The sequence below is a fragment of the Tursiops truncatus genome, chromosome 13 (assembly GCF_011762595.2).
Source record: "Tursiops truncatus isolate mTurTru1 chromosome 13, mTurTru1.mat.Y, whole genome shotgun sequence".
Classification (NCBI taxonomy): domain Eukaryota; kingdom Metazoa; phylum Chordata; class Mammalia; order Artiodactyla; family Delphinidae; genus Tursiops; species Tursiops truncatus.
In genome coordinates this window covers 23,172,011-23,187,406 of record NC_047046.1, presented here as the reverse complement: position 1 = coordinate 23,187,406, position 15,396 = coordinate 23,172,011, and the positions used below count along the sequence as shown (strand labels likewise).

The window sequence follows — 15,396 nt, the reverse complement described above, 5'->3', positions numbered from 1 at the left end:
AAGACTGTACAGTCTAATCAAGGGCTGGGACAAATATCCAACATCTACCATGGAAGGCAGAGTGAAGCCACCACAGGTAAGCCAAGTTCAGAGTGGAGGGGAACCCACGTGGCTTGGGCAGGGTGGGGGAGGGGCAGGCAGGAGGCAGAAGACGGTCAGAGAAGCTTGTGGGGTGGGGGGGATGGCATTGAGATAAGGCTTGAAGGATGCAGAGCTTCCTGAGAGCCCTGAGGGGCTGAAGAGGCATTCTAGATGAGGAGCCTGAGCAAGTAAAGGCATGTCGTGGGCTGTCGGGGCATAGCTGGGACAGCAGGCAGGCCAGGAAGTGGGGACTGACAAGGCTGGAACCTAACTGCAGGCATCGTGATGAGAGCCACTGAGAATGACAGGCCCCGGGCCAGGCGCTCCACATCCTCATGCCAGTTCTTGCAGGTAGGTTCCCGCACTACTTCCCCACTCTTTAGGATAAGGAAACAGAGGCTCAGAGAGGTTACAAAGTCACACAGCTGATGGATGGCAGAAATAGCCCTTAACCCAGGTCTGCCTGATGCCCACCCTGACTCCTTACCACTGGAATGCCAGGCAGCGGCATTACCGAGCCCTTCCCATCCAAGGTACCACTGTCCCAGTGCACCTGGCCTGGCATTGTACCAGACATGTGGGTACCAAAGGTCATACCTTAACCTTGGAAGCTGGTTCGATTCAGCCGTTTCCACTTGGGCAGCTACAGGACTATCAGAATCACCTTCACCAGAAAAGAGGGGATGGGACAGGGCAAGAAATATTAGAATTGCTGAGGGGTTTTGTGCTCCACTGTCCACTAGTCTCATTTATTGTTGTTCTACAGTGGTGTAGACTGGCTCCCTTCCAGCTCTTCTCCCGTCAGCCTAGTGTCGTCATGGCCCCAGGGCAGATCACTCTGCCTTGACTAGGGTGGTTGGTCTTTCTTGTTAGGCTCCTTGTACACTCGGATGCTATCCAGGTACTGCCGGATGTTCATGGATTCCCGTCGCCAGTGCCCCAGCTTTCTGAGCTGGTCTGTCATGAATTTTTTTTTCAGGTGGTCATACAAGTGGCCTATCTTGTTCTTGGTCTTCTCTGAGGCTCTTGTCTTACAAAAAACAGAGGTGAGTTTAGGATGAAGAAGCTACTTCACAGTAAGAGAGGCATCTGTGCTCCTGATATGAGGGTGGAAAAGGAGCCAGCTGGACCCAATATTTCATCAATAACTTGGCTCACAGGGAGCCTCTGTTTCCCTATTTTAAAGTGAGGGCATTGAGCTAGGTAACTCCTATGGTACCTTCTGACAGTCTGCAGCCTCAGAGCCTGATTTTGACCTAACATCTCTATTTGAAGAGTGGTGAGAAAGAGAGGGGAGGGGAGGAGGAGAAAGGGTGCATCTTGTAAACCCCCTTCCTTAACTCCTATCACCCAGTCCCTATTACTCACTTGGTGCCCCCCACATATTGTTGGTGACACCCCCTATGTCACACTGAACTCTAATTATTTATTCTATTCTACCATTTCTATCCTGTCCCCAAGAAGACTGCTAGCTTTGGGAAGGCATATCCTTTGTCTTATTCATTTACTTATTCCAATGAGTTAGCTGTGGAGAGGATACTATGAAAAATCAGCTGCAGGTCTTCACAGCAACTACAACATTAGTCAGGAAGGTGGGACACATGCCCAGATATTTCTAAGCAAGGCACAGAATGATAGCACTTTTACTATGGATCAGGGTCTCTTGACCTTGGTACTACTGACATGGGGCCAGGTAATTCTTTGTGGCAGGGGGCTGGCCTGTGCATTGTAAGATATTTAGCAGCATTAGCATCCCTGGCCTCCACCTACTAAATGCCAGTAGCACCATCCCACTCTCACTTGTGCTACCAAAAAGGCCTCCAGACAGCGCCAGAGTCCCTGAGGAGCAAAGCCGTCCTGGTTGAGAACTGTGGCCATAGATAAAGGGATACCGGCCATCATCCACTGTGTTCAGAGCGTTGCTCAGAGGATTCCCAAGACACTAGATCTTAGCTGCCCTCCTGGAGGCCCTGAGAAGCCAGTGGCTAGCCAAAGCTGGGAGCGCTTTGCGGGGGAGAGAGAAAGACTGCCATGCTGCCACTCAAGCCTCTCAAATCTACTGAGTTCCTACAAGCTGGGCCTGCAGCAAGTCACTGGGTCTACAGAGAAGACAGTCCCTGTCCTTAGGGAGAACATCCTGCACCATGGTCAGTCAGACCTGGGTTTGCAAGTCCACGATACCCCTTAGTGAAGTTACTCCATCTCTGAGCCTCGGTTTGCTGAACTATTAAATGGGGTAATAATACATAATGGACATTGTGTACCCAAAACATGTAAGGGTTCAATACGGCTTCAAAAGGAGACCTTCTGGATGGCTGGAGGATGGCACATATAAAGCCAACTCAAGAGAGTTTCCAGTTATATCTCACAGATCCTCACCCCACTTACCAGAGGTGCAATATCTCCAAACCCACTGGTTATAGGGGTTGGCCCCCAACCCATCCTGGGCCAGTCAGAGTAGCCTACACTACCTGACCACAGTTGACTGGGGCATGGATGGGCCCGTGACCCAACTTGAGCCAACTGGAGTCCTTCTCCAGGATTTGTCTAACTTGACCAACAATGGAAGCACTCCATTTCCTTTCTGGGCTACAGGCCAGGGTTTCCTGTGGCCATGCTCCCCAGGGACAGCCAGCCTGATAACGATGCCAACATGCAGAAAGAAGCAGAAGGGGAGTTGATAGGGAGAGTGGAAGACACATCCAATGGCATTGGAGCCCCTGACATCACTCATTCCAAACATTGGTGACCCTGCCCTATCTACCCTTGATTATGTAAACTCATCATTCTCTATTTTGCTCGAACGAGTTCAAGTTCAGTTTGTGTCACCTGCAACTGAGAGGATCCCAATAGATCCTGTTTTACAAATGAGAAAAGAGTCCTGGAGGAAAAGTGACTCCCCAAGTTCACACAAAGCTGGCCTGCCCATGTCCAAGTCCACCCTATTTCCACTACACCACGCCACTGGAAATTTAGCAGAGGGAGAAACACCCAGGCCTCCAGTCTTCTTTTGGTCTCTGTGACCCTTAAGAGGATCTGACACTATCTCTTACATCTTTCCCACTGTTTTCAATGTCAGAATCCCATGCGCCATCCAGATTTGGTCCTGGAACATGGAGGGAGGTTCAACAGAGTCAAGAAGGGGAAGGTGGTTCAACTCTGGGCTGCCTGCTCCGCTGGAAGAAACGAGTACATTCTCAGAGTCCATCATGTTCACTAGCCTCTTCCTAGTGCCCAAAACAGTGCCTGTCCCAAGCAGGCCCCAAAGATGTATTTAATGAATTAATCAGGGTCTGTGGGATGATGCTGCTGCGGTTCCCCTCTTCTTCCGAGGGCTTCTGGGTAAGCAGGTCAAACCCTTCTTGTCCATAAACAAAAAGTAGAAGAGCCTCAGTTCTCATGTGGAAAGTGGGGGATAATCCCTGAAGGAAAAAAATGACCAAATGCTGTCAATGCCACTTCAAGCTCTAAGAGCCAAGACTTCTTTTTATGGGAGATAGTAGGAATCCATTCAGGGAGTCCCTAAACAGAAAGCTAATGTACTTTGAGGAAAAAAAATGCCACCAGAGCCAAGAGACATGGAGTCCTCCTTGGTTCCCTCAGCTCAGGAACAGCTGTGACACCTTGGGCAGATCAGTAACCCTGAGTCTCAACTGCCTCCTCTGTAAAACGGGCTTGTATTAGAGTACTTTGATGGCTTCCTATCACCTCTAAGATCTGTGATCTCCCCACAAGGTTTTGGGGAGAGTGAAATGAACATGGATCAAGCCACTAACACCCTCTAATGCAAAAGCTTGTGACAACTTTACCTCCATCTCATAGATTCGTTGTGCACTGAGGTTGTCACGAGTAATCACCCGAGATAAGTGGCTCTTGGGCAAAAATTTTTTCACTGCTGCTTCACTGGAATTCATTAAGCTGGAGAGGGAGGACAAGGTGGTACAGGCTTGATGGCTAGGCCAGGGCTAGGACAGGACCTGATCTGATGGGATCCTGGGGTAGTGGCTGAGGCTTCCCCAAGTTTCTTGGGAGAGGCACCACCCTGTCATAGTTGTCAGAGGAGCAAGGGAGTAGGCCTAGGTTTCTTCTTGTAGGAAATGTGCACTAAATGGGTGTTTCTTGGATGCTGAGAGGGAAAACCATCCTGAGAAGGATGCAGAAAGGTCAAAGTAATCCACAAGAGAAGTGTCAACAGGGATTCAGAACTGTTCACAGGAGCAGTCATCTTAAGAAAACACAGTTTGAAATGGGAGGCGAGGATCTTAGATGAAAGAAGCAAAGTCAGAGGGATGAATCTGAGGGGGGTTGAGGTGGGGGGGCACTGCTCAAGCCTAGGTATAAGGGGGATCTGGGTGGCGGAGGTCAGAGGAAACAGGAAAAAAGAGAATAAAGTGTTTGGACAGAGGTTAGGTTGGTTGATGGGGGAATTCTAAGGGAAAAAGGTTTGGGAAAAGTCTGGAAAAGTGAAGGAAGTTTGGGGTAGACAAGGACTTGAGGAGACTCTGGAGGGTGAGAGGTATGGGATGGGGTGTGATGGAATGGAGCCAGGTGCTCCAGGCCAAACTAGAGATAACAATTTGGTCAAAATGAGGAATTGGTCAAAAATGGATAATACCAGGCCTTGAGTTTTCACTTTTTGATAATTTGGTGACACTGTGAAGTGGTTTTGCAACTACATATCTTTTCCCACTTAAAAATAATTATTCATAATATTTTCTTTCTAAAATTTGGAAACTACCTATATATACAATAGGGAAGCAAATGAATAAATTGTGGTTAGGTCATACAATAAAATATTATGCAGTTGTGAATAAAACAGACATCCAAAGTGTATTGGGTGGGGGAAAAAGATTACAAAATAGTAAACTGTTTTGTGACATATACCCCCCCAAGCCCCTGCAAAAAAAATGTGTAAGCATGTTGCAGTACATATATATGAATAGATCTGGAACAATATACACCAACATGGTAATAGTGATTGTCTCTAGCCATTCATTTTGCTTGCCTGATTTTTCTATGATAAGTGTATATTATTTTGATAGAACAATTTTTAAGGATAAAACATTTCGAAGGATTAAAATTTTTCCTAATTCATTTTCAGCCAGTTTGGAACTGTGGTTTTATGAATGTTTTTACATTTACAAACTAGTAGAAACAAACACCCCTTATCTCCCATTTACGTTTTTTCTGAAAGCAAAGACATGAGGTGTTGGAAAAGGTTAGTTTAGAGATCAAGATGCTCACAAAAGTCTCCCAAATTCCGTTAGAAAAACAAACAAAAAAGACCTAAAATACTTAAAGACATATGAAACAGTCTTCACCCACTCAGTGGTGCACCAAATTTACCATTAATTCCTGGGAAGGGGGGAAAAGGCAGTTTTATGGAAATATTCCCTTTCAAGTAATAAATAATGATCATTTTGAACCAAATTGCTTTCCAAAACAAGGTCTCTGTGGGAGCCTGGAGGATGCTGTGAGGGGGCTGTGAAATGGAGGAGGGGAGGAGAAACTGGGGTCTGTGGGGATTGGGGCCCGGCTGAGGGAACTGGGGGCTTTCCCTGGGCCACTGCGGAAAGTAGAGGCTGAGGAGGGGAGTGTCAGGCCTGAGGGGACCTGCGCCTCATCAGGCTCTAAGGAAGTTCAAGGCTCGGCCCAGAGGGCGCTAGGGACCCTCGGGATACACGACGTCAAACCTGGGACACTAGAAAGCCGGGTCCGCGGCGATTCGGAGGATATGTGGGTTGGAGGTGGGAATTCCAGACTCCCTTGGAGTCTGGACTGAGGGCGTTCGGGCTCCACGGCGGGCGAGGCGCTGGGCTGGGAAATTCAGACTCTCCTGGGGTCTAAGAAAGGGATGGGCTCTGAGGGGCCCGAGGCTCTGAAGAGCCAGGGCCAAGGTCCCCGCGGCCGGCTTAGGGAGCAGGGGTCTGAGGGAGTTCGGCTCCCCCCGGGGGCCCGGGCTCTGACGAACGCTCTGGGCCCCCGGGCCGCACCTGAAGAGCACCGGCGACTGAGCGGTCCGCGGCCGCAGAAAGCAGATCTGTCGGGGCGGCTGCCGAGCCTTCCGGCTCTGCCGGAAGAAGGCCGAGGCCGGGCTGGTGCCAGAACTGGTGGTCGCCTGGGGGGCTACCGCACAAGCAATGGGCGAGCCTAGGTTCCATGTGCCGGAGGGCCTGGGCTGCTGGCTAACTGCAGGATTCTCTCCTTCCACCTTAGAGAGCGACTCGGGAACGGGAGCCCGGTCGATAACCAAGATCTGTGAGGGGCGTAGACGCGGAGCGAGCCTCTGCGCAGACGCGAGGCGCTGAACGCCGCGCGTTGCCCGGGAGACGCGAGAGGAAGGCGGGACCGGGGTGGGGGGGTGGGGGCGGGCCTTGTGAGCAAAGCCCCGAAGGCTGCGGACGCGGCAGGATTGTCCCTCGGCGGCTGCCGTGGTGCGGCCCGGAGCGTTGCCATGGAAACTGGCTGGGGACATGCTGCCGGTTGCAGCGCGCAGAGCAGACCCTACTTCTTGACTGGGACTGCTGTAGTCCCCGCGTGATCGCAGGGCGGGTAACCGGGTGAATCTGGGCGGGGCAGCTCCGGGACGGGGAGACGAGGCCTGGGTTTCTGCGGAGACCCAGCACGGCCCATTCCTCCCCGCGACGAGGGACCACTGCTATGGAAACTGGAGCACCGGGCCGGCGGGGATTGTGGCTCCTGGGTCGTGACCGGTCTTCTCTCACCTGGGGACCCTCGCCCAAGGTTGTTTCCTGAACTAACCTGCCCTCCCGCCCTCGAGAGAGAGGTAAGACACCGAGGTCTTGACACTGAGCGGGCGAAGAAGCCCATTCCAACGCCAACTCCCCAGGAAACCTACCTGACTCACCCCTGGAAGCGGCCCCTTTCTCCCGTCAACCCTTGGACTTTGTTCCACGTTTATAACCCAGTATTAACGAAAACTCCGCGGTTTTTACCCACTTTTCCCACACATAAGGAGCCCAGAAAGACCGGCTTTTGAACCTTGCTTTGTGACCCTAGACAAGTCCTTTTCCCCACTCCGCCTCACCTTCCCCGTGTGTAAAATGGAGATATTAACTCCAGACACCGGCTCGTTATGCTGTTTTGGAGATCGAACCAAAGGCTTTGTACGCTATAAAATGGTGAAACTGAGATGCTGCCGAGTCGCTCTTTCTCCCTCTCCCTCTCCCTCACGCTAAACGTTCTTCAGATCTTTGTGACATCTCTTCAGGCGATCTTCGCAACTCCGTAGCCCCAGCCTGAAATAAATACCATTATTCTTCATTCCCATAATGCCCTGCATTTTAACTTCCCTAACAACAGCAACAGTAGTTATCATTTGTAGATAAATGTGCCAGGCCCTGTTGTTAAACACTTTACCCAGGCTACCTCATTTAATCCTCAGAAGATTCTTATAAGGTAGGTACTGTTATCCCTATTTTCCAACTCTGTTGCACCCATAATTGCCTATTTAATGTCTGTCTCTCCCACTAGACTTTGAGCTCTGGGGGGGGGGGGGGGCATGGCTGACTTGTACATTTCAGTATCCCCAGCACCTACTACAGTGCCTGATAAATATTTCTTGACTAGCATGAAAATGACTTTCCTCTCATTACTACCCTCACCTTGCAGAGCAGTATCTCCTCTGCACAGTTTTTGTCCCTGTGATGAACAACAGTCTCCCCTATTCCTGTTGCCCACTAGGTACTAGTTTTGGGGGCCCTCAGTCCACTTCTCTCTGGGTTTTCAGATGATGAGGATCTGGAACATTCCTTAGCATTTAGGCTTCCAACTGGGTGAAGTTGGGGGTGGGTCTTTTCCCCTACCCTCACAAGACTTCTAAAACAAACCAACCCCATCTGCCCTACCTGGGGTGAGCCTATTGCATTGGACTCTGGGGTACTGGCAGGTAGGATATGTCGATGCAGCCTTTGGCCTTCCTCTCCAGCAGCCTAAGAACCACCCTCACCTCCACCCAGCTCCTCCCCAAAGTTCTAGAGAAACATGGCCAGAGACCTCATCTTTTCCAGAAAACCTCTCAGGAGGCAGAGTTGTGGTTGTTGGAGTCATTTCTTCACTCAGCAAATATTTTTAAGTACCTACTTGTGGGGACACACAACTGGGCACTGGTGATATAGTAGGCGTGAAGATAGATACAGTGATATCTCAAGAGAACTCACAGACAGATCATGGCAAAAGCACTTCTTCAGGAAATGTTAGGAAGCAGGGCACATAGGGCCTGCCTGGAGCTGGGACTTGATCAAATATGGGGGAGGGGTGTCGTTCTGGAAGGTTTCCCTGAGGAAGTGACCCTTGGCTACGATCCCAATGCTCAACAGTCCTCTGCTGAATGGAACAGATTAGGACCTGACAGGCTTGTAAGGAAAGGGGGTTCTAGGATGAGAGCAGGAAAGGCCCTGGGCCAGAGAGGACCACCCTCCATATGGAACTGTAAGTGGCTCAGCCCAGCCAAGGCCCTTCAGAACGCGGGAAAGGTTAACAGGAGGCTGAAGAGATGGGCAGGAGCTGGGCCACAAATGGCCTTGACAGCCAAGCTTAGGGGCTCCATCTCATCGTGACAGTGGGCAGCCACTGAATTATGTTAAGTGGGGGGGGACAGAACTTTGGCTCCTCATTTGTCCCTTCTCCCTCCTTGCAGTTTTCTACGGACACAGACTAGCAGGAAGATGCAGCATCTATGTCTCACTGGCCGCTGACCCACCAGCCCGATGACAGCATCTCCGTGTGCCTTCCCGGTTCAGTTCCGGCAGCCCTCGGTCAGCGGCCTCTCACAGATCACCAGCAGCCTGTATATCAGCAACGGGGTAGCAGCCAACAACAAGCTCTTGCTCTCCAGCAACCACATCACCACAGTCATCAACGTCTCAGTGGAGGTGGTGAACACCTTATATGAGGACATCCACTACGTGCAGGTGCCTGTGGCTGACACACCCATGTCGCGTCTCTGTGACTTCTTCGACCCCATTGCAGACCACATCCACAGCGTGGAGGTGAAGCAGGGCCGCACCCTGTTGCACTGTGCCGCCGGCGTGAGCCGCTCGGCCGCCCTCTGCCTTGCCTATCTCATGAAATACCACGCCATGTCTCTGCTGGATGCCCACACATGGACCAAGTCATGCCGGCCCATCATCCGGCCCAACAATGGCTTTTGGGAGCAGCTCATCCACTATGAGTTCCAGCTGTTTGGCAAGAACACTGTGCACATGGTCAGCTCCCCCATGGGAGTGATCCCCGACATCTATGAGAAGGAGGTCCGTCTGATGATTCCACTGTGAGCCATTCCACCAGCCCCTGCCCCAGGGTCAGAGGTACAGATCTGCCATTGATCCTACACCAAGATCTGTACTTAAAACATTCTACTTTCACTGATACAGAAAAACCAGATGATGCCTTTTTTAAGGGCAAGTAAAAAGGAAGGGTACTGCAGCTCTTAATCTTATAATTCATAACTTTAAAGATTCAGCTTATTAAATGTAAGATGGTGAAGATAAGTTTCCTACCCTGTGAGTGACAGCTCATGGCTGCTGACCAGAGGGAAGAGTGAACCAAATGGACCAGCACCCTGCGCATATGGCAAGTTTGGTATTCTGCAGCCCTCCCCACGACCAACCAACCCAGGAATGGGTCTGCCACAATCCCGCCTCATTCTTTTGAACACGAAGCCGGCCTTAAGCATCATGGCACCTCCCATGCTTCTCACAGTAAGTGCCAACCTACTGGATGAGTAGCCTTCAAGTGGTACTCCAGGAGCCCTGGGGGCCCCAAGCCAACCCTGCTTCCACCTTCAACCCTGGTCTTCTAGATTGGACTTACGCATAAGATAGTTTTCAAAGGAAGCATTCCATTGTATAAAATTTCTTTAAAAACATTTCTTTTTGAGTGCTGTTGTACGTGGCAAGATCCCCTACCAGCCTTTGATGAAAGGTGGTATTAGTCTCCATCTCGGGGCACGTGTGGAGAGCAGGCCTGACATCAGGCTCAGAGGTTTCTCTCACAGGCCTCAGCTCAGAAGGCTGGAGCTGTGGACCGGAACCCAGCCTTGTCACCTCCTGCCTGTGTGATGTGGGGCCTCTTGGAGCCTCAGTTTCCTCGTCCAGGCGATGACAGCCCTTTCCTCACAAGGTTGTCGTGAAGATTCAGTGCTTCCTTAGCACGGTGCCTGGCACATGGTAGGTGCTTGGTGCTTGGTGTAACTGGCAGCTCTCATCACGAATGATACTCTGGCCCTGCTGCCCCGGGTCAGCAAGTCGTCTTCACAACAGCAGCTCCCCACCTGCGCACAGCCCTTTATTGCTTAGAAAGTGCTCTTCCAAGAAGTCATCCTGTGTGGGAGAAAAATGGTTTCGGTCCTTTCAGACCCTGCCTTTAAGGAGGCCTAGACCTCGAAGCCTTTTCAGACTTCCCATTGGATTAAGCACAATGTTTAATCCATGTGCAATCTGGGACTCCTAGAACAAGGAGCACACTTCCAGCTTCCCCCAAAGGGCCTTGTTTAGATTGCTGATCATTAGAGCCAGTGCCCTGGTCTGGCTGACCGCTGGGGTCCAGTGGGGTATGTGCCAAAGGGATAAATGAGTGGGCCCTACCAGTAGGCCCTGAAATCCAGGATTGTTCAAACCCCCGAGGTGTGTGTGGATCTGGGTCAAGAGCAGCTATTCTAATCTAGAGATTTTCAGACAAACAGTACATGGGCCAGTCAAGAGCACAACTGCTCGTGGGTCAGAGCCCACTGGAGGCCAAATGCTCCTTTTCTCCAAACCTGCCCCACCCTCACTTCCACAAAGGGCCTGCCCAGGGGTGTAATTTTAGGGTCAGGGGAGAAGGAAAATCGCTACTCAAGACTGATCTCGTTTTACAGATGAATAAACAGAACCACAAACACCAGGGCTGGTATGGCAGAGCCACCCCCAAAGCAGAAGAAACCCATCAGGAAGAAACCCAGGTGGAAAATTTCTTTGAAAACATTTTTAAAGAGAAATTTATTTGAATATCTTCTTTTTCAGTTTTTAAAAATTTTTAATTAACATACCATAAAATTAACTTTCTCCTGTGTAAAGTTCTCTGTGTTTTAACACATTCGTGTAACTACCTCCACAATCAGGACACAGGGCAGTTCCATCAACCAAAGAATTCCCTTACGCTGCCCCTTGGCAGTCACACCTTTGCCCCACACCAACCTCTGGCAAACACCTATCTCTTCTCCATTCCCTATAGATTTGCCTTTTCCACATTGCCACATACATAGAATCATAGAGGATGTCACATCTAGAGACTGGCTACTTTCTGTCTGTCTTTGAGATTCACACACGTTGCTTTTTATGGCTAAGTGGTATTCCATTGTTGGATGCGCTACAGTTTGTTTTACCTTCACCCGTTGAAGGATATCTGGGTTGTTTCCAGTTTTGGGTGATTTTGAATAAAACTGCTACAAATATTTGTGTATAGGTTTTTATGTGAACATAAGTTTATGAGTGGGATTGCTCAGTCGTATGGTAAAGGTTATGTTTAACTTTTAGAAACTACCAGATTTCCAGAGTGGCAATACCATTTTGCCTTCCACTATGAGAGATCCAATTTCTCGCCAGTATTTGGAACTGCCAATATTTTTTATTTCAGCCATTCTGATAGGTGTGTGGTATTAGCTTATTGCAGTTTTAATTTGCATTTCTCTAATGATGTTAAGCATCTTTTTTTTTTTTTTTTTTTTTTTTTTGCGGTACGCGGCCCTCTCACTGTTGGGGCCTCTCCCGTTGCGGAGCACAGGCTCCGGACGCGCAGGCTCAGCGGCCATGGCTCACGGGCCCAGCCGCTCCGCGACATGTGGGATCTTCCCGGACCCGGGCACGAACCCGTGTCCCCTGCATCAGCAGGTGGACTCTCAACCACTGCGCCACCAGGGAAGCCCTAAGCATCTTTTTGTGTGTTTAATTGCCTTCCACATTCCCTCTTTGGTGAAGTGTCTATTCAACTTTTTTACCCGTTTTTAAATTGAGTTGTTTTCTCACTATTGAATATTGAGAATTCTTTGTATATTCTGGATACAAGTCCTTTATTAGATATGGATTTGTAAATATTTTTCCCCAGTCTAGCTTGTCTTTTCATTTCTCTTAAAAGTGTATTTTTCAGAGCAAAAGTTTTAAATTTTGATGAAGTGCTACTTACCAGTTTTTCCTTTTATGGATCGTTGTTTTGGTGTCACGTCTGAGAACACTTTGCCTAACCTAATATCACAAAGATTTTCTCTAATGTTTGAGAGTTTAAAATTTTCACTTATTTCCATGATCCTTTTGTATAAGGTGTGAGGTTTAGTTTGAGGTTCATATTTTTTCATGTGGATGTCTAATGGTTTCAACTCCATTTGTTGAAGGCTGTCCTTTGTGCATTGAGCTGCCCTTTGCATACTCTTCATTCTGTTTGATACGTGTCTGTCTCTTTACCGATACCACACTATCTTGATTACTGTAGCTTTTATAGTAAGTCTTACCTTATATCTAATCTTAGAAGGTGTTCAGTCTTTTACCATTAACTATGATGTTAGCTATAGGCCTTTTTGTAGTTGCCCTTTATTAGGTTAAGGAAGAGTTGGAAAGTATTCTCTCTTCTATTTTCTGGAAGAGATATGTGAATTGGTGTTATTTCTTCTTTGAATGTTTGCTGGACTTCAGCAGTGAAACTATTTGGGCCTGGAGATTTCTTTTTCAGAAGGATTTAACGAAGAATTCAATTCCATTCATAGTTAAAGGATTAATCAAATTATCTATTTCATCTTTGGTGAGTTTTGGTAGTTTGTGATTTTCGAGGAATATGTCCATTTCATCTAATTGTCAAATTTATGCATGTGGAATTGTTTATAGTATTCCCTTAATATCCTTATTAACTTCAGGGTCTATAGGACGTCACATTTCCATTCTCCACACTGATTATTTGTCTTCTCTATTTCTTTGTTAGTCTGGCTAGAGGTTTATCAATTTAAAAAATCTTTTTAAAGAATTACCTACCTTGTGTCTTTAATTTTCTCTATTGTTCTTCCCTTTTCTATTTCATTGATTTCTGCTCTTTATTATTTCCATAGTTCTGCTTGCTTTGAGTTTATTTTGCTCTTTTTTCTAATTTCCTAAGGTGGAAACTTAGATTATTGATTTGAGACCTGCATCCCACAAATTTTTATATACTGCATTTTCATTTTTGTCCATTTCAAAACATTTTCTAATTTCCCTTGTAATGTCCTCCTTAATCCATGTATTATTTAGAAATGTGTAGTTTAACTTCTAAGTATTTGGAAATTTTACAACCATCTCTCTGTTATTGGTTTCTAGTTTAATTCCATCAAGGTCAGAGAACATATGTTATATGATTTCATTTCTTCTAAATTTGTTAATGTTTACTTAATGACGTAGGATATGGTCTGTCTTGGTGAATGTTTCATATGCACTTGGGGGAAAAAAAGGTTATTTTGGATAGAGTGTTCAATAAATGTCAATTAGGACCAGTTGATTGATGGTGGTTTCAATTCTTTTACACTCTTCCTGGTTTTCTTTTTCCTTGTTCTATTGATTACTAAGAAAGGAATGTTGAAGTATCCAACGAAAATTGTGGATTTGTGTACATCTCCTTTCAATTCTATTATTTTTTGTTTCATGTATTTTGAAGCTTTGTTTTTAGGTGCATACATACCTAGGATTGTTATGTCTTCATGGTGAATTGACCCTTTTATCAATATGCACTGTCTCTTTATCCTTCTTAATTTTTTGAAGTCTATTTTGTCTGACATTAATATAACCACTCCAGCTTTGTTTTAAGTAGTGTTTGCGTGATACATCTTTTTATATCCATTTTTTTTTGTTTGTTTTTTTGGGTTTTTTTGCGGTACGCGGGCCTCTCACCGTTGTGGCCTCTCCCGTTGCGGAGCACAGGCTCCGGACGCGCAGGCTCAGCGGCCATGGCTCACGGGTCCAGCCGCTCCGCGGCATGTGGGATCCTCCCGGACCAGGACACGAACCCGTGTCCCTTGCATCGGCAGGCGGTCTCTCAACCACTGCGCCACCAGGGAAGCCCTATCCATTTGTTTTTAACCTAAAGTGTGTTTCCTGTAGACAGCATGTAGTTGGGTCTTTTTTAATACATCCAATTTGTCTCTTAATTGGTATGTTTATGCCCAAAATATTGATATTTGGATTTAAGTCTACCATTTTATTGTTTTCTATTGGTCCTTTCTGTTTTTCATTCCTTTATTTCCCTTTTCCTGCCTTCTTTTGAATTATTAATATTTTTAAGTACTCCACTTTAATTCTGTATAGTTTCTGTTAGAGGTTGCACTAGAGATTATAATATACATATAACTTTTCATAATCCACTTAAATTAATATCTTACTACTTCTCACTGCTATTCATATTGGGAAATGTATTAGTTTTCTCTTGCTGCTATGACAAATTACCACAAACTTAGTGGCTTAAAACAGCACCTATTTGTTACTTCACAATTTCTATAGGTCAGAAGTCTGGCTGGGCTTGACTGAGTCTTCTGCTTAGGGTCTCACAAGGCCAAAATCAAGGCATTTCCTAAGGCTGAAATCATGTGTGTTTTTTACTGGAGGCTCTGGGGAAGATTCTGCTTCCAAGCTTATTGAGATCGTTGACTGAATTCAGTTCCTTGTAGTTGAAAAAGACCTCACTTCCTTACTAACTATCAGCTGGGGTCTGCTCTGTTCTCCTAGAAGCTGCCCACATTCCTTTTAATGCTTTCCATGTGGCCCCTCCAAAAAAAGTGGGTTGAGTCCCTCTCAAGCTTTGAATACCTCTGACTTTTCCTTCTGCTGCACCTCCGAATCCAGCCAGAGAAAAATCTCTGCTTTTAAGGATTCATGTGATTAGACTAGGCCCACCCAATAATCTAGATAGTCCGGATTTTAAAGTCCATAACCTCAGTTACATCTGCAAACTCTCTTTTATCATGTAAAGTAACGGTCACATGTTCCAGGGAACAGGGCATTTGGCAGAGGTGGACGTTCTGCTCACTACAGATAATTTCTACGGATCTGACTCCAAGTTCGCTGAATTTCCTCTGCCATTCTGCTACTAAGGCCATCCAATATATTTTCAAATTTTGATTAATGTATTTTCTTAGTTTAAAATTTTTAATTTGGTTATTTTCTATATCTTCTATTTCTCTGTTGAGACTTTCTATCTTTTCATTTCTAAGGTCTTTTTCTGATAAGTCCAACATTTGGGTCATCTCAGTGTTTAGACTTTCTTGGTTCTTTGTATGCAGAGTGATTTTGGATTGTATCCTGGGCA

At 47.0% G+C, this 15,396-nt stretch overlaps 2 protein-coding genes across 2 annotated transcripts; one reads left to right on the top strand and one right to left on the bottom strand.

Annotated features, from left to right (window-relative positions):
* Window positions 1-306: 306 nt before the first annotated feature.
* On the bottom strand, window positions 307-6,556 carry C13H5orf52 (chromosome 13 C5orf52 homolog). The gene is made up of 4 exons (XM_019950063.3): window positions 6,455-6,556; window positions 6,075-6,337; window positions 3,886-3,999; window positions 307-1,106 (listed from the first exon to the last, which is right to left on the bottom strand). The coding sequence occupies exons 1-4, from the start codon at window positions 6,554-6,556 to the stop codon at window positions 929-931; spliced, it is 657 nt and encodes a 218-aa protein (XP_019805622.1). The 3' UTR covers window positions 307-928.
* Window positions 6,481-13,594, top strand: DUSP18 (dual specificity phosphatase 18). The gene is made up of 2 exons (XM_004318972.4): window positions 6,481-6,868; window positions 8,741-13,594. Exon 2 carries the CDS (start codon window positions 8,811-8,813, stop codon window positions 9,375-9,377), a length of 567 nt encoding a protein of 188 aa, XP_004319020.1. The 5' UTR covers window positions 6,481-6,868; window positions 8,741-8,810; the 3' UTR covers window positions 9,378-13,594.
* The last annotated feature ends 1,802 nt before the right edge of the window (window positions 13,595-15,396 follow it).

Bases quoted from the DNA above. Each gene is read 5' to 3' on its own strand.
- C13H5orf52 (XM_019950063.3), bottom strand. From the start codon at position 6,556: ATGTCCCCAGCCAGTTTCCATGGCAACGCTCCGGGCCGCACCACGGCA. The intron at 6,338-6,454 runs GCCCGCCCCCAC...CGCCCCTCACAG, and splicing joins TTCGGGGCTTTGCTCACAAG to ATCTTGGTTATCGACCGGGC. The intron at 1,107-3,885 runs GTTGTCACAAGC...TTGTAAGACAAG, and splicing joins ATCTATGAGATGGAGGTAAA to AGCCTCAGAGAAGACCAAGA.
- DUSP18 (XM_004318972.4), top strand. From the start codon at position 8,811: ATGACAGCATCTCCGTGTGCCTTCCCGGTTCAGTTCCGGCAGCCCTCG.